Source organism: Mixophyes fleayi, chromosome 2, assembly GCF_038048845.1.
Source record: "Mixophyes fleayi isolate aMixFle1 chromosome 2, aMixFle1.hap1, whole genome shotgun sequence".
Classification (NCBI taxonomy): domain Eukaryota; kingdom Metazoa; phylum Chordata; class Amphibia; order Anura; family Limnodynastidae; genus Mixophyes; species Mixophyes fleayi.
In genome coordinates, this window is record NC_134403.1 from 123,359,154 (window position 1) to 123,378,867 (window position 19,714).

The 19,714-nt window shown below is 37.3% G+C and overlaps 1 protein-coding gene across 1 annotated transcript in view; it reads right to left on the minus strand.

Moving 5' to 3' along the window:
• The window catches only part of UGGT2 (UDP-glucose glycoprotein glucosyltransferase 2), a 244,100-nt gene that overhangs the window by 141,431 nt on the left and 82,955 nt on the right, over positions 1-19,714 (minus strand). The window contains exons 10-13 of the mRNA XM_075199909.1: positions 14,271-14,331; positions 11,556-11,647; positions 10,629-10,779; positions 422-541 (exon numbers count right to left, since the gene is read on the minus strand). Coding sequence (XP_075056010.1) covers positions 422-541; positions 10,629-10,779; positions 11,556-11,647; positions 14,271-14,331 — 424 coding nt within the window. The remainder of the gene's footprint in view (positions 1-421; positions 542-10,628; positions 10,780-11,555; positions 11,648-14,270; positions 14,332-19,714) is intronic.

The following is a 19,714-nucleotide window of genomic DNA, read 5'->3' on the forward strand; positions in this document are numbered from 1 at the left end:
TATTTGTGAAAAGGGTTTAAAAACGGTACATTATAAAACATTTTTCTTACACAGAATAGACGGCTGCACAATACTAGTACACGCATTTTTTTTTTTTTTTAAGAAACACTTTCTATAACTATAAACTAACTGTATTGTTTAGTGCCTTTGCTCTACTTAAATTACTAAACAGTCGTACACGCTATACCAGTTATTACGCTAAATCAGGACATTTTTTAAGAAAAGCATAGTGTATGCCAGTCTTTCGACGTGGCAAACAAGCATCTGCTTTCTTAACACACAGTAGTCAGACACTGCACATTCATACATACAAGTTTGCATGATGGCCTAACGTATGTGAGAGATAAACTAACATGGTCTTTTCAAAGACAGCGTTGCTTACTACAATAACACAGCAAGATATGCAAGAAAGCACACTCACCAAATTAAAGAAGTTGCACCTTATTGAACGTATTGTTCCGGGGAATGCTGGTCTTAACAGTTCCTGGACACTTGAAGGCCATTTTGAATACTTGTGATCAGTTTCAATGTTGTTAATCCACTGAAAATAGAAACAACCACACATGTTGGTGCCTTCCATGCAAATATTTCTTTAACGAAACAATGTATTATTGAAGCATAAAGTGCACATTGTCTAAAATAATAAGGCAATATTTATTTAGGTAGCAAAGCTCTGCAAACAGGTACAATCCATGGTGTTTCCAGATATCCCCCCCCCCCCCCCCCCCAAGTGAGAAGCGCACCCTTGTGTCTGGGGGTAATGGTCATATGAATGGTGCCGTGACTGTTGCTCAGTACAGACTGTTACCCATGAATTGAGTTTCTCTGGAACTGCATGGGTTCATTATATAGGAACCACGAAGAACAGCAAGTGGAGAGGTGGATATGGATATGGACATAATACAACGTTTGTACTTAATTTAATGTAAAAAGGAGAATGTCAAAGTTCCAATTTGCTGACTACATTGGCAACAAAATCCACAATTTTTAATCTTCCCTAACAATAAGTCAGTCACAAAATATAGTTCAGGTGCATGTCGATTATTGAACCATTGAAATAGCTAATATGCCTGAAAGGCATTGCTCATTACACACCTTGAAACAGCAAAGCAGACAACGAACTTCACAAGTATTCAAGGGTTAGTGATCTTGGATAGGAGAACACATTTTCTTAACTGTCCCAAATAACATTTTACTATATTTCATTATCACAAACCACTTAATGATAAATCAGGTGGACTTTAAAAGGTATTTGACAAAAGTGTCCAAAACAATGGTATGGGAATTGGAACATGTAGAACTGAGCAATGTAATTTATTTATGAACTATGTCAAAGCCTGAAATCGAGATGCTGGGCAACAACTCCCAAACAACATCAGCAAGATATTGCAAGTGAAGAAAGAAGCAATCCGTCCAACTGAGAAGATTGTGGTCAGAGCAGAAAGATTTGCATAGTAAGACTGTCTCCTTCTCGTATATACTAGTAACTGTACAGAGACTGAAATTCACAGAGAAAGAAATAAAGAGACATCCTCTGCTGTATACCTGTGAGAATACTATGAGTACAGTCAAACATAAACCAAGACAAAAAAAAAAGGAAGGGAGATAAATTAGAACATCGGTGGTGGTGAAAAATATTGGTGTCCTTGCAAGTTTTTCTAATAATTTCAAGTTACGCGAGTTAACATAATTTGACCTCCACAATTGTTGTCTGTTAATATACAGAACATTTGTTTTAAACTCAGAATTTAATACGGTGTATACATTTAAATCAGAAAATGTCATTGACAAAATTATTGACACCCTAGACTTATTATTTGGTAGCACAGCCTTAGGTGAAATAACTCCAATCAAGCTCTTCCTATAGCCATAACCTGCATCCCACTACTGGCAGGTTGGTCCACTCTTCTCGTGCAAACTGCTCCACTTCTCCCAGATTTGAAGGGCGCCTTCTCCCAGTTGCTGTGTTCATATCTCTCCACATGTTTTCTATGAGGTTTAGATTTTGCCACTTCAGAATAGTCCAGTGTCTTGTTTTAAACCATTCCCATGTGCTTTTTGAATTGTTTTTGGGATTATTGTCTGACACTATGTGCAACACTGCACAGCACAATGGCCTGGTTATCTCCAGATTTCATGATGCCATGCACAAAGTTCAAGACACCCAGTGCCAGATGCAGTACAGCAACTACAAAACATCGCTGAACCTCCTAAATGTTTGAGTGTAGTTAGAGTGGGTGTTTGTTTTTTGTGAAAGCTTAATTTTGTTATCCATAAATAAGGAATTTGTCCTATGCCAAAAAAACTCTAATTCTTCCAGCTAGTTCAAGTGTGTTTCAGTCAGACTTTCTTATGTCTTCCACTTAGTAGTGGAGCTCTCCTGAATCTCTACCATATACCCCTCTTTCCTTGAAATTGCATCTAAAGGTCAGCTTGAATCTATTAGGCAGCTGATTGAGGTGCTTTCTCCACCATTCATTATTAAAGTAACTATATCGTTTTAAAATAAGCATTGCCCAATCAATTGAATGTGTGTCCAAAGCACAAAGTGATTTATTTTAGCAGATGTAAATAGTCAACAATTTCAATACATTATTATATTATGATAAAGTACAGTACAGCACAGCCAATACCAAAAGATAAGTACATACCAATGCAATCGCTTGCGCACGCTGCACACCCACGGGACCCGATGGACAATATTCTGTATAGAATATTGTGTCAGAGTTGACTGAGGCCCCAGTGAGATGCAGCTAATATATATATACAGTCAGTGTTTCATTGTGAACAATAGAGATGACGTAGATTGTTTCTATAGGTCCAGACGTTGGGTGGGTCCAGGCCAGACAGGTAATAGGTTGATTCAATCTAAGGAATCCAAAGGTGGGGGTCTTCTCTCCAGGGGGTCTGCTCCTTTTCATAGCCAGTATCATACAAAGGTTTACTCTCTAATATCAATAACTAAAGTATGCAATGTGCGATCTCTTCGCCGACTGCACCGGACAGCTGCTGATGATTAGGGCTTCAATATGATATCAGGCATGACACCTTTCCTCTTAAAACTTTAATAACACTAAAATGTACATATAATCACTATATATATATATATATACACCAATATGAAATTATATAAATACCGTATATACTCGAGTATAAGTCGACCCGAATATAAGCCGAGGCACCTAATTTTACTACATAAAACTGGGAAAACTTATTGACTCGAGTATAAGCCTAGGGTGGAAAAGAGCGCTAATTTAAAAACGATAGGTTCAATCTATGAAATCATTTTTAGCTAAACCATAAATAACAGTAGATGACAAGGAACATTCATAAATGATTATAAAATCATTGGCATTGGGTACAACCTAAATAAAGGAGAGAGAGAGAGAGAGAGAGAGAGAGAGAGAGAGAGAGAGAGAGAGAGAGAGAGAGAGAGAGAGAGAGAGAGAGAGAGAGAGAGAGAGAGAGAGAGAGAGAGAGAGAGAGAGAGAGAGAGAGAGAGAGAGAGAGAGAGAGAGAGAGAGAGAGAGAGAGAGATGAAGCCGAGGGACCGGACACCAGGTAAGTTCACCCGTGTATAAGCCGAGTGCCCTTTTTCAGCATACAAAAGTATGCTAAAAAAAATCGGCTTATACACGAGTATATACGGTAACCAACTGTTGTAATGCGAGTGTGTGCGTGCGTATTTTACCGTGCGAACGCACCACGCCACGTAACACGTGGCGTACGCTTCGCAATACGCACGGCAAACCAATATTAAACCAATATACTTTCGTTCATCCAATTATACGACTTCAACACATACATTGTGTATTGCCATCTTTGAACCCGCTTTCACTTGCTGCCATATCCAGGGAAGTTGACTACAGTACCATGTGCCTTAAACATTATGTATGATGGAAACGGGAACATCAATGTCTCTGGAGCTTGGTTTCTCGACCGTAAGATTCTTAATGCTTGGGTACAACCTTCTCAGGGGAGGGCTGGCACATACATTTTAGTACGGGTGGCAAGACTCAACTCAGCAGCCTATTTTAAAGAGAAAATGCAGGTGGCCCAGTGACCCAGCCCAAGATAGCCCTCTATGGGACTGGCCCGGAGGGCAGATGCCCCACTGACCCCCTGCCCAGCCAGCCCCTGAACCTTCTGTCTGACCTTTTCAGACAATTATCTGGCTTTCTTTCTTTACTTCATGCTCACTGCAGTACTCACAGTGACTCAAAAAAGGAAAATTAGTCCTTTTCTCTATGCAATCTTATTTTAATGAGTGATTCTTATATTGCAGGCGAGTACAGCTCCAAAGTGAAGGATAATCAACTTCTTGAAAACTAATTATTTCTAACTACTTATTAAAATGTGTTTTTTTTTCATTGTGTCTGGGCCATTTTAAGATTTCTGTGTGGAAAAAGCTATGACTTATTTCTCTGTTTGTGTTTTAGTCCCCTGCAAACCAAAGAAATGCATATGTGGATACCAAAATATTTTTATATTTTCTTATATTGCAACAATGTTCTGGAAGAAATGGTAAAAAAAAAAAAACCTGCAAGGGTGCCAATACTTTTGGCCATGACTGTATATCCACATTTGAACTGTTTCTGCAGATTCATATAACATTTGCTAATCAAAAGTATGACATAAAACGCTGAAAGTTAGCTGTAGACAGTGCGCAATATAAGAGATTAATTTCAGAGTATTTGTTAATTACCACAAACTATAGACCAGGATTTCAAACCAGAACACATTTATGTGTCATGACACTAGCCTGGAAGTAAGGAAGTCTGGATGGGGTAACATCCAAACACTGGTCAACACCTGCAATAGGGATTATATATGAACTATAGTTTATGTGAAAATCACACAAATTAGGTGATATGAAAAGCGACAGATGTTTTTTTTTTCACATCAACATTTAATTTTTTCATGATGCACCAATGTTGAAATGCTATATGTCTATATCCATACATGTGACACAAAACTAACATTTAGCAGTTTTAAAGACTATTTTGCAATACATTTGCCAACTAACTTCACAGTAGCCAGTCTTCTAAAGCATGCAAAATTATTACAAGGACAGATGCAGTTACGAGTAATCAGATAATTCATCATACTTTTTAATCACCATTTTGTTGTCTTCTTATTGGGTGTAATTCACCCCTGTGTGTAGTGGTGCCTATCTATTGGAAGGATGCAAAAGTGTAAGTAAAGAGTAGATAAAAAATTATTAGCCTATAACTTTACTGTCACTGCTGCTCCTTCCAAACAAGCAGCAGTTTCGCCATGATAGGTCTACAACAATACCACAACTAAAACACGGCCACCGCCCAAATATGATGATTCAACAGTTTTTTATTTGAAACAAATTATTACATGGCACATGCCTCCCTATTTTTGACACATAAAGTCTGTGTCTAAATGCATAATGTATCAATCCTCTATAATAATACATATTTTAGGACTCTGCAATATTTGTAGTTATGGACAGCACAAATAATCACTCAAATTTTTAAAATGCAGAACATTTTTTTGATGAGCAAATATTTGCCAATGGTTTAGTTGTGTGCAGCTTTTGTGTTATTTATTTTTTCAATCATAATCTATTTAAAAAGTCTTCAAATCTTTGCATGGATGGAACTCTATAGATAATGGTGCAGTGTTATTATTGTCATCTAATTTTTATCATGTAGGGTTTTTATGTGGGTGACTTAATGTAAGATTTCCATATATTTTTCCTATTCATATTTTTGAGTTAATATATCATTCTTTCATTTGGTATCTCTTTCACTCTCCTCTCCTGTGGCCACAGACTGAGGATCAAAACAGTTCTGCCTTAAATAGAAAAACAAGCACATGTGATGCAGCCAGTCAGTGCTTCAACTAAGCATCTTTATTGACCATTTACAACATAAAACAAAATAAAAACAGTGAAAACAGGAAAATGTGCAGACACATCGATTTAGTTCTTCTATCATATTACTTTCTAATGCTTTCTTCCTCGCCATGTTTATTTTCCTCTAAATGCTAGGAAAGACATTAGGGAGAAAACTAGAAAAGCTTTATATATTACAAAAAAATGCAATCAATATGTAATTTTATATATCTTTTACATTAATCCTGATGCACACTTCTGCAAATAATCTACATTTTATTTTAGAACTCAAATTTAACATTTCAACAATCACTTGATTGACAGGGCTGCAGCGAAGACAGTGGAATATAACCATGTTTATATATTATCAAGATTTCATGCATAGTGATAACATGGTAATTGAGCAGCTCAGATTTTCAATTTATTCATTTCTTCTGTGTATTTTGTTTTAATTTGCTATTCCATTAAAAGGACATGTGGCATTTATCATTGTAGACTCCTAGTTAATTAGTTTTGACTAAACACGTGAGAAGGTAGAGAAATAAAAACAAAATATTGCACTATCCAGTCAGGAACAATTGCTAGCAAATGTTTATCATTCTGAGGTTAATCTTGTTCTACCCATCTTTAATCAAACACTATGCAGCTAGCAGAATGCAAATCAGGATAGAGAGCACAGCTTATATAAAGTTTTAGGCATTGTTTATAAAGCTGGGTACACACCCATGCAATTACCGTGCAGATAACAGATAAACGACCATTTGGTCTAATAATGCGAGTGTGTGTACGCTCCCACAATCCTGCTTTGTCGTACCGAAACACATCGCATGATTTGGCTTTATAGACTTCCTAAAAATTGCAATCAATAATGGAACAATGTCGGCCAAATTGGGAAGTATGTATGCACTCAAGAGCGACTGTCCAAGAGTTCTACCGACAGTTCCTTTGTATATATGTAATGTGTATACGGAGTCACAATCTTAGCAGAGGATGATTAGGAAAAATGCAGATTTCAGATATGGCGGTAAATCGTGTAGGTGTGTACACATGACTTGCCATGTTCATCGAGAGTGTCAGTCGTTGGTAAAATCGTTACAGAAACTGCATGTGAAGTGTGATTGTATAGGTATGTACCCAGTTTTACGAGTACTTCTCCCTTTAAGGAAATTCAAATGTACACTTGCATCAGTTATTTTTTTCCTCTATGTATCTATCTTTCTATATAGCTATCTTTATATATCTATCTAATCTATATCTCTCTATATAGGTCGATGTATAGATAGATACACAGACACACACACACACATATATACAGTGATCAAAGTGGAAGCATATACGGCTGTGACAAAGCAGGGTCCCTGGGTCACTGGACTGAGGACTTTTTATTCAACCCAGTTTCTCATAGTTTATTGTACTTTTTAATCCTTGGCCAGTCTAAGTGTATACACCAGAGCATCTGTGTATTATGTGTATTGTAATTAGGTACATTTTGCACTTGCTACCTGTAGTAATGTCTGAATTAGATATATAAAGACTGTTGCCATATGTGTGAAAATAGAAGGACAGCAGAAGCCATATTGCATGACATGATTGAAAGTTATGTTAGCCAAGGTAATTACCATTTGTCTCAAATATTCATTGGTATGAGGTGTAGCATAGATCTGGGCTGTTAGTAATCAGAACAATGTCTAAGTGACTTAATATAGCTAGCTGGCAACCCAAGTTAATTATCTAGGTCAACAGGTAATCTAGGAGGTAATTAGGTTAAAACTTTCAGATTATGTGCAATGTATCTCCATACTACCATACTGGCTGAAATAGCACTGGAAAACGTATTAATATGTATCAATATAAATGTCATTGCATCAAAATGTATCACAGACTCAGACTGTTAACACTGCAGATACAATGTGTCAAACATCTTAATGTTTCATTCCCTGATGTAATATTGTAACTCTTTGTTAAGGGTATCCAGCCAAATAGTTTATTCAGTCAAGCCATTCAATTGTATAATCAAGAGAACAGAGACAATATGTCTAACATTTAAATAATTTCAGTGTCCATTGATAAGACTCCTTCTGAAAGGAGGAGGATTGGGACAGCTTGACCCTACTCACTGTGTAAACAGTCAGGAATAGAACGAGAGCAGTATGTCAATAAAATCATTCTATCTTGAGGATCCTGGTGTATGCAACACTAGTACCTAGTCATAATAAAGCCTTATTTTGGATATATTCTGATCTGCATGAGTGAGTTGAATCCTATGGAAGGTAACCATGGTCCCAGCTATTGGTCTTTTCTTCACAACGGTGGAATACTGCTTTCATTGTAACACTATAATTTTTCCATTCACTTACATTTTCCATACTGTCCACTTCAACCATTGTGTGTTCTAAAATTGTTTCCATTTAATCAGTTGATAAGAGTTCTAGTAAGGCAATTCACATGGAAACCTCATAAATAAATGCTTATAGGCAATGCAGAAACGCATTCCCAGAAATCTTCTCTACCAAATAAGAGTGGCTTTTCTGCATATTATCATTAATAAGTAGGTCCTTTTCCATTGTTTCAATTAGATTTTCTCTCTAGCTGAGCAGAAAGTCCCTAGCACTGATGGGTCCTAATAGGGCCAAAACAGTACGTTTACATGTTCTCTTTTAAACTTGGCAGGAAATCATCAATTCAGATAGTGGAAGGCAGATACATGAATGTCCTTCACAATTCATATAAACTGAACTATTATATAATTGCTTCAGTAAGGCCACATATAGCTAAACAATATTCAGCACCGAAATTACCAAGGACACTGGTATTATCAGGATATCATCTAGACACAAAGCTTCAAAAGCATTGTTCATTGTATTCTATTATTTCTCGTAACTTTAACAATGCAATTCCACTTAAATTTTTTATGAAAATTGTGTTATTTCTACTCTTGCCTGGTTCTTTTAAATACTTATGCTGGTCCCCTTTGGATAGTAAAAAAATAAAAAAAAAACAATTGCAATATCATAGCACAGAACTTTATAGGCATGAGGCATGACCCTTCAAATATTTGCCCACAACGGATAAGTTCAATAGTATATAATTTTTTTTTTTTTACATACCACATTTGCTATTCACTGGGAGTTTATATATATATATATATATATATATATATATATATATATATATATATATATATATATATATATATATATATATATATATATACATACATACACACATATATACACTATATAAATGCCTAGTGGCGTGTGTGGGGAAAAAAACCCCAAGCTGCAGCGCCACCTGTTCAGAGTTATACACTGACCTATATATTTCTTGAAGGAGAAGTGACAGTTGGGAGTGGTTGGTGGTTGCCGGGGGTGACAGTGGGGAGTTTTTAACACCTTGCGTAGCTTGATGAAGGATGTGGCGATGAAGATGAAGGATGAGGTGATGGAGAAAAATGATGAGGTGGTGACATGTGGACAAAACCACGTTAAAAAGGGCCCTTACGTCAGGAAGTAACGCTCTTCCCCTGAGGAGGCCTGGGCTAGGTCCAAATGCATGACAAGAACCTTTTTAACACCTTAAGTAGCTTGATTTGACTAGAATGCATGAGTATCATGCACGGGTTAACTTATATATATATATATATATATATATTAATACATGTGGGAGCATGTCATGTGGGTGTATTAATGTTAGTATTTTTAAGACCTGTGTTTTTTTTTTTTTTACCATGTACCATCTATGTCAATGTAAATATTTACCAAGTACCCCCCTAAAATGTGGTTGTTTCTACTTATTACCCCCAGGGTCATATTAACCCAGAGTCTAACTGGGCTACAGCCCAGGGGGCCTAGGGCATCCAGGGGGCCATTGACAGTGCTCAACAGCATTATTGATCAATGCAGGGACGAGGGCACGATCAATAATGCTGAACCTGTCACTGTAGCCCTTCCGCGGCGCTCAGTAATCTCCTTACTGAGGAGATCTCGTGAGTCTCACTCTCACGAGATCTCCTCAGTAAGGAGCTTACAACGAGCTGCGGAAGGACTACAGCGATAGTACAACAGAAACAGTAAGTGCTGGGGGCAGTTCACGGGGGGACGGCTCACACGGGGGTCCTTACGGGGGAATGAAAGCCCCCTTAGCCCAGGGGCCTCCATTCCCTTAATCCGGCCCTGATTACCCTCTCTAAAGAGTGCACATTTATTTAAAGTGCCATCTAATTTGAATACAACAACTTATTAGTTTAAGGTTCTTTTTAAAAGCCATATTTCTGATTAGTCTAGTAAAAGTTTTATTATTTCCTAATAAATTAAATGCTGTTTTGAGTTCTATTTAACAGACTGAAGGACCCCTTGAAACTATTGGTTCGGTCTAGGGGTGGGTGAAGATGTGAAGTTCCTGAGATACAATTAATCAGTACATGTTTTGCCACCCTTTTATGCTGAATACCATTGCTCACTGCATTTTTCAATTTACAATTTGCAGAATTTATGAAGTTAGGATAACGACGAACAATCTGCTGAGTGGTATAGCTGGCAATGACTGGGAACAATTAAGACCAAAGTCCATTTGCAATACATGCTAAAGCTAACAACCAAATGCGAAATGAGGTGAATATTTCATGGAATGGTTTTGAACGTTTCGCTCATCTCTAGTTTGGACATAACTTAACTTCCTATTATGTTTAATGACGTTCTTGGGTTAAATGTAATTCAATATATTTCCATTTCTTTCTTGCTTTATAAACAGATTAAATACTCACATTAATGGCAGAATTTCGAATGTCTAAGGCATAGTTTTCCTCGCTGGGATGTACTTGCAATCTCAAATATTTGATGAGGTCCTCATTTTTAATTCCCAAAACAGAAAGACCATATAGAGCTTTAACTTCATTTTTCAGAATATCAAAAATACTATAATTTATAAGCAGAAAAACAAAAACATTTTACCAACAGACAGGCATCAAAAATAATAATAATATTATATGCATCTTAATTAAATTAACAATACCAACACAATAAGATAATTTTGAAAGTAATAGACTGAGTTTTTGAACTTGCCTAAACATTCTACCGTCTACAGTCACTTAGAAGGAATTATTCACTCTGTTATCAGTGTCAGCATAGAAATGATCTAACTCTATGAAGCAAGTGTTGGGCATGAAAGAGCATAAATATAAAGTATTGCTTGCTTCAATTTACTGTATTAGAAAAGCATTGGGAACAGGCGAGGGCTGGGAGATGTCAGCCCGGGGGGACGCACAGGCGGCCGCATCACATGCGGCCGCGCCATTGATGACGCGCCCGCATCGCGTCATGTGATGCGGCCGCCTGTGCTCTGACGCGGCCGCATCCCATGTCATGAGATGCGGCCGCAGGTGAAAACAGGCTATATTGCATCCGGGGGGCGGCCGGCCTACCTGCCCCCCGGGCAAGCCCACCCCTGATTGGGAATAAGTTCAGAACAATGTAAGGGAAAATCAGTAATTAAAGTAAAATATCGTAACCCATAATTGCATGGTGCCTTTCCATTGAAAACTATTCTTAATTTGCACATAAACACTTTATTACATGTTATACTATGCATTAATAAAAGGGAACAGAATTTTCATATAAAAGACTGCAAAAATGTATATGAACACATTACATATTCATTAACCACGTGACAACATAAATACAAAAAGTCATACCTGAATGAATTATGAACATCCAGATCAATCTGAAGACCATTTATATATAGACTAGCATCTCCAGGCTGGATTCCATATGTATCAGATAGATGCTTTTAGGAAGAAATTACAACATAAAGACATTTAAAGCTGTGATGTCTCATCAACGTGCCTATAACGCAGCTTGGTAACGGAGATACACAAGAAAAGAACAAAAGCTCACCCTGTAGACAATAAAGTGACTTCAAATATGATACACATACGGTGTGATTCTCTATATGTTTTCTTGGTAGTGAGATCTACACTCCACGGGTTTTGCAAATTGTGACAAATGTTCATAATGTCTAACCTAGAAATCAAACACAAGAATCCAGCCACACATTCACAAATTGAACAGTATATAGCGAACAATACTCCAATTTGGAAGCCTCCCAATGGGCAGAAGCCTTGTGGAGGTCCCTCCCCTGGACGGCACCTTAAGCTGGGTACACACTACACAGTTTTCATCCAATAATCGGCTAAATCAGCCGACATACGACTGCTCGTTCAAAAGTCAGGTCAGTGTGTGCAGTGACACGATGGTCGAAAGTCTGCCCAAATGGACGATTGTCGCCTTATTTGGTTGGTCGTACTGTTTAATATTTTCGTTCCAATCTCATTTCCGTTGTGTAGTGGGTATAAACTTCCGACCGATCCACACTAGTGAGTACGAAATTACAGTCATTGCTCACGACAACATGGCTGTAAAAAGTCGCTAAAGGGACGTCCGCTCTTCCCTTTATCGTCATGAATAAGGCTAGTGGTGTATGCAGTCCATGGACCGAGCGATCAGAACATCGATCGCATGTAAAATCGCTCGGCATAAAAAGTTGGTTGCAATTTCTGTAGTGTGTACCCAGCTTTACAGTATAATCGCTGATTGACAGGCAGCAAGAGCCGACTCCTTGTAAGCCCTACAGTCAGTGATACTATCAGGCCCTGTTGACAACCTTTAATAAAATCTTTACCAATTAGTTCTTCCTCTCCCGCAAGAGAGAGGCTCACATGCAGACCTATCACCTACACACTGTGGAGGTATCCATTTTGTGGCTCAAGCCACTATACCGTCTATCAATTTGCAAGAAAGCAGTGACACCACTGAGGCACTGTAAAATGACAATAAGCCACTAATTCATAGTTAAATGATAGTCTAATTGAACATTAGTTCAACTCACAAAATGTATGTTTCCACTAGGTGACTGCTCCAATTTAAGTGGCAACCCCACCAGACTTACTTTTTGGTGGGAATCCTAATGAGGGAAACGGAGTGTATTTTTTAATTAACCAAACTACTAAAGAATCATGCCTGCAGCAGTTTTAGGAGCACATGTTTTATTCCTGTTGAGTACAGGAATGTTCCAACATTTTGATGAGGGACAGATATGCACAAGTTGAGAAAAATACAAACAGCTACTATCACATCTAAAATCCCAAAAGGGACCGTCCTAAGAAAAATAAGCTAATGATGAAAATCAAAACACATTAATACTCGTTAAAGAAAGCACCAGTATTGTAACACTCATTTGCCAATTGTCTAATGTGAGACATACATGTTAATGTAAATTTAACAAACATTTTTTTTTTTTTTTTTAATAACCTTTCTGAGCAATGCCCAGATTTCATTGGCCACCTGGCAGCTTGAATACTATTTTGCCTAAACCCAATCATCATAATATTTTATACTTTTAACACCTTTGTCATCTCTCTCCTTTCACTGTGTTTTGGTGCTCTGCTTTCATTATCTCAAATGGGAATGATTCCGTTCTGCACAGCTGGAGCCGCCATCCCCTGCTGCTAGATGGATGGACTATAGGCACTGCATCGCCAATGCCAATTTAATGCCTGCAAATACTGATGTTTGAAACTTTTAGTGTTATTCACTTGGGGGAGCTAAATATAAAAGATGAGAAAACAACTCATAAGGGCTTCTGTCCAGCTTGAATCCTTTTAATTAACTTCTGATTGCAGTTATTTTCACATTTTAAGGCTTCCAGCAAGCTAAGTGCATGTAATATTGGATTGCTGCGCCACAGAGAAATGTTATGTACATATAATGTCAAACAATCAACTGGAGATATAAATACAGCAGTTATATTCAAATTAAACATCTCACATGAATCTAGATTTGTAAAACAAATAATATGCATCACAATTATATTGTACCTAAACTTATTTTCTTGCTGTGTACTTGTCCTGTGTCTCTGTACTGATTGTGGACACCATAATTTGTTTTTAAAAAATATACAGTATATAACGCAATTATAAGTAGACTTGAGTTATTATTTAAACATAACCTAAAAACAGCTGGCATGAGTTTTTCTAAAACAACCACACCAGGATTCGCAACAGTTCAGGTCCCGGGCTATAGCTGACAACTTAACCGGTGGACATCAGTATAATATTGTCCAAAATGTCCATATCAGCACCATTAGTTAAGTGTTTTTCCTTATTCAAAGGAATGTACGGATCACACAGTGTACACTATTGTATTCCTTTCTATTTTCTCAATTCAACACTGGAGTCATAAGCATCAATACATGGCGGAATAATCCTCCCCTATCAATTTGTTTGTTAGTTACTACATACATAAAAACATACAACTACTATATATTTGATGCAAACTGTAAAGAACAACATTTCATACTGTCTGAAGTAACTCTGTAAAGAAATATAGATATAACAGTTCTAATAACAAACCTTCTGATTTTCCTCAATTTCTTTCCTCATCTCCTGGTTTAATGCAATTCTGGTTAGTGATCTGTAGAACGAACACATGAACATCTTAGCATCAAACTAAACCATACAGTATACCTGCCGACATTATAATATGCACCCATTTTTAGTTATATTTGTCCGAAGGCGCGGCAGTCCAAAGCGTTAACCTAAGGTTCTGTCTGCTCCAATATAAGAGAACTCTTATATCAGGAGTCATGAGTTCAATTCCCGGCCATGCCTTATCTGTGTGGAGTTTGTATGTTCTCCCTGTGTTTGCATGGGTTTCCTTCGGGTGCTCCGGTTTCCTCCCACACTCCAAAAACATACTGGTAGGTCAATTGGCTGCTATCAAAATTGACTCTTGTCTCTCCCTCTCTGTCTGTCTGTCCCCCTCTCTGTCTGTGTGTGTGAGTGTGTGTCTATATTAGGGAATTTAGACTGTAAGCTCCAATGGGGCAGGGACTGATGTGAATGAGTTCTCTGTACAGCGCTGCGGAATTAGTGGCGCTATATAAAATAAATAATGATGATGATGATGATGATGATGATGATGATGGTGAATATGTTACAGGATGGACTTAACTGCCAGATATTAGAAGCACATGCAACGCAACATTCTTTTTAATTCATTAACAAGATGAGCAAATTAACAATAACAATCTAAAACCAACATTTTTGTTCTGAATTTGCCCACAATGTAGGTGACAATTTATGTGAATTAATAGATTTAAAAAAAAAAAAAAAAAAAGTAGAATCCCCAAAGCAGCAGAAGTGAGGTTGAATCTATAGGATTGTCTCTATTAACAAGCATATAAAGCAGATATTGCAACAGTAGGATTGATGCATTTAGGCAAAATATTTGCACTGATAGTGACCAATAAGATACGCTTTTATTGCCTAGCCTGCGCTAATCACAGATAAGTTAATTGCAGATTGTTTGATTAGCGCAGGCTAGGCAACAAAAGCGTATCTTATTGGTCACTATGTTTAGTACAAGTTTTACACCTGAATGCAATGCTAGTAAACTAGAACCAAAGAGATGTGTTTAAATGAGCGCCCTTCAATATTCAATTGCATACTGTATGTATGAAGCATTATATAAGCATGATAGAAAAAAACTATAACAACTCTAATAAAAGGGAGTTCTGCATGAATAACTCAATGCCTATCCTATTTAGGATTCACACAGTGCCTGGCACAGTTTGCAGTATTGTAATATTGTATCATGGACATTCTGCTCTTCAGTACAAGACAAAATGTAATACTTTGCTGCTAGTCTCTCCAGCACAGAAGTGGTCGAGTGCAAATGTCCCCCAATGCACAACCTGTGAAAGACCTTGGAGGTTGAAAGTCAAGTAGAGGTACTGAGTGGAAGCAAAACACTTTCCACAAAACTTTCATGCATACTTCAATAGTAGGACTGCTAAAAAGTTGAAATCATATTAATCATCTGTCATGCTGTGAAACCTACTGTAGTGTAGTGAAGGTGAACTTTCTTTGTGCAAGACATTGATTAATATTACTAAGGGCAGGAATTAATAGGGGAAAAATTATTTTCAGAATTTTCTTAAATACAAATGAATGTAAATAAATCCTTTTATTTTGATAGTAATGTTACTGCTGTAACATAAAACCTTATATTTGTTGAGCAAACAAATATATATACGCAAGGACACACCCAGAAATTTTGATGACCAAGCTAACTTTGCCCCAAATTACAACTTATGTGAACTAAGAAATGATGTATTAATGTATCCACTAGTGTAAGAAAAAAAAATATTAGCAGTCACCTCAGAGTTCCATAACCTGAACAAAAAAACATAAAAAAAATACAAAAGCTCCCGTTGCTTCAAGTATCCGTGTATTTTACAGTGGACCCGTGCACACATACATGTATATACAGTGTGTGTGTATATATATATATATATATATATATATATATATATATATATACATACATGTATATACAGTGTGTATATATATATATATATATATATATATATATATATATATATATATATATATATATATATATATATATATATACACACACACACACATACATACATACATATACACACACACACACACACACACAGACATGTATATATACACACACACACAGGTATAAAATGATTTTAGACTATTGTTATTATCATCATTTTTTATTTAGAATGCACCACAAGGGGTCCGCAGAGTCTTAGAGGCAGTATACTGTAAGACATAAAATGGAGAAACAGGATAAACAAGAAAAGCAAAAAAAAAAGAAAAAAGGGAGTACAATAACAATGTAGGCAAAACACAACAATGTAGAAAAAAGACTATTCTGACAAGGATCAGCATAACCAGCACCAGTCCACTTGAAGACCTGAAGAGAGATAGAGAGCCTGACTGGGATAGGGAGTGAGGGGGGCAGTCCGGGAGAAGTATTGGAGGTGACAGTGTAAGGATGTAATGAGTGACGAGGAGAGTTGATGATCAAGGTTGGAGAGTAGGGGGGGAGATTGGGTTAGGGCTCTATAGGTGATAGTTAGAAGTTTGAAATAATCTCTCAAGTGGAGAGAGTGCCAGTGAATGGATTGACAGAAAGGAGAGGCAGATGTAGAGCGACGGAAAGAAAAATTAGATGGGCAGCTCCCTGTATTGTGGTCACTGCTAGTGGAGGAAAAAAAAACACATCTCGAGATGAGTCCACCTCTGCATTGCATAGTTGAATGTGCGCCAACTTTCTAAGCACGCACAGAGCGTATGTCCCACTCTACATCAGCTGCAATTTCCAAGACTTTCTCATGGGGATTTTCCACATTACAGTTTATATAGCATAATTACTACAAGCATCTTACAAAATATATATAAATCAATAAATAACTATCGAAGTAGAAATCATGAGGCATCGGGAAGTAATATTATCTACCGTCATGACCAGAGGTTTTGAGAATGACACAAATATTATTTTTCACAAAGTCTGCTGCCTCAGTTTTTGGGATGGCAATTTGCATATACTCCAGAATGTCATGAAGAGTGATCAGATGAATAGCAATTAATTTATTCTCCAGGAGTCATACAGTATTTGTGGTTTAAGAAAGTTTGCTAGGTGTTTGGATCTCTGATAGCCAGCTTCATCTGTACAGGGGTAGATCTGTCTAGGGTACTGTTTATTACCGCATTAAAATGTCTAGTGACAATAAGGTCTCCCTTTTTAAGTTGGGATATAATGGGGTCTAATTTAGTAAATAAAGCTTGCCAAATTTGGTTCAGGGCATATACATTTACTAAAGTACATGTACAATTGATTAGTTTGCGTATTACAATTAGGTATTAACCTTCTTTGTCTGAGTAGCAGTCCATTAGCTCAAACATTATGTGATGAGCAAATAAAATTGCATCTCCCCTCTACTTTTGTTTGAAATAGCCGACAAACTCAGCTTGGATTTGTCATGGATAGCAATTCAGTATAGAGTTATTGTACAAAAAGATTCTCTTGATGAAAGTTCAAATCACCTTTATGCAGTATCAAAAAGCCCCAACAGTTTGCCATGTCCAATGAAAGGAGGCCAGTTTGTGATTATTCCTATCATATCAGAGTACATTTGTGCAGGATGAGTAGGTTGTATGCCTGAGGAGTGCACAAGTATGGTACGCCTGGGAACAGTATTTTGGTATAAAGACAGGCAAAGTGAAAATGAAAGGTGGGTTAGGTCATATGGTGATTCACGCATTGGCCACTGTTGTTGACTGTGGGGAGGAGAACTATATGCTTGGAGAGCATGTAGGTCAACAAGGGGGACTGAACTGATTTTATTCATATGAAAGGATAGTTATTATAACTGTGACGGAGTCATGGTACCATAATAACAAAGATTGGTACATCGTTATTCCAGGTTACATCAAGTTAAAATAGACTGAATAGGAAAACAGGGAATTGGAGATGCTTTATAAGGAAAGAATGTGAGAAAAGAAACATTAAAGCAAGGCACTGCAGATAGGATTTAAAGCATGAGAGTAACTCTAGAAATAAACTAAAAAAAAAAAAAAAGCTGAAAGATAGGATTGCCAAACATGAACAATTTATAGATCATCAGGACAAGATGAGTAATTGAATAAATATTAATCATTGAGATGTCTATGAATGGTGAAGTGATAGTTATTAGAGGCCTCAATATTCCTGATGTGGACGGGAATTTTCAAATTGTTAAGTGCACCAGTTGTAGTGACATTCTAGATTGCTTGCATGGGGCATCTTTCAAGACATTAGTTATGAAACCAACACAGGCAAGCAATCCTAAATTTATTTCTCACAAAAGTAGACATTGGACAATCTTTATCATTTTATTTTTTTATTTTTTTTTTGTAAATCTCTTTTTTATTGAAAGATTGAACAGCTTTTACAAACATATCTATTTTGCATAGAACAATGCATTAAGGATATTCAAAAATATTACGTAAAGACACATATACATGAACACGATTCAACAGTAGTTCAGCATAAAAATAAAGTACCATTTAGTATTCAATAATACATCATGTAGGGATGGGGGAAAGACAAAGAGGGATAGAGAGAGGGAGAGAAAGGTAGAGCGGGAGGGGGGGGAGAGAGTAAGGGGGGTTCATTTATTCCACTGAGAATATAGTGGTGAATCCTTGAATTCGAGCCACTCAAACCATATGTAATGATATTCCCTGTATTTGTCCTTTGAGGAATAGAGTATGTCGTCCATTATTCTATAGGATTCTATTCGGGCAAACCACTCTCTAATGGTAGGGATATTCGGGGATCTCCAATGTACTGGAATCACGGCCTTTGCCGCGTTGCTAAGGTTTTTAATTGTTGATTTTTTTGTATTTAGAGATTGTCATTTTATTATAATTCAATAACCAGTATTTGGGGCAATTAGGTGGCTCAACGCCCGTAATTTCTTTAGTAATTAGAAGGACTGCATCCCAAAAAGTTCTAAGAGCTATGCAGTCCCACCATACATGTAACGGAGTGCCCGGCGCCGACATACATCGCCAGCACACGTTCGACATCCCAGGAACCATCCTAGCCAGCAAGCTAGGACATCTATACCATCTAGTCATCACCTTATACTGTGTTTCCACCACCCGTATACTGACCGAGCTCGACTGGGTGCGTAAGAAGATATCTTTCCAATCTTGTTCGGATATCGAGCAAGTCAGCTCCCTCTCCCAGTGTCGTATGAAGGTGGGTTGTTCATTAAAGGTGTTTTCAGTGAGATTACTATAGATGAGAGATAGAGTATGTCTAGGATATAGCGGAGAGGTACATAAAGATTCAAACTGTGTAAGCGGCCGCCCCACAGACTCCCGTACCTCCAAGGATCCGAGAAAATGGCGGAGCTGTATGTATCTCCAAATCTCCGCATTTGGAAGTTTCCATTTAGATTGGAGATCGGCGAAAGGCAAGA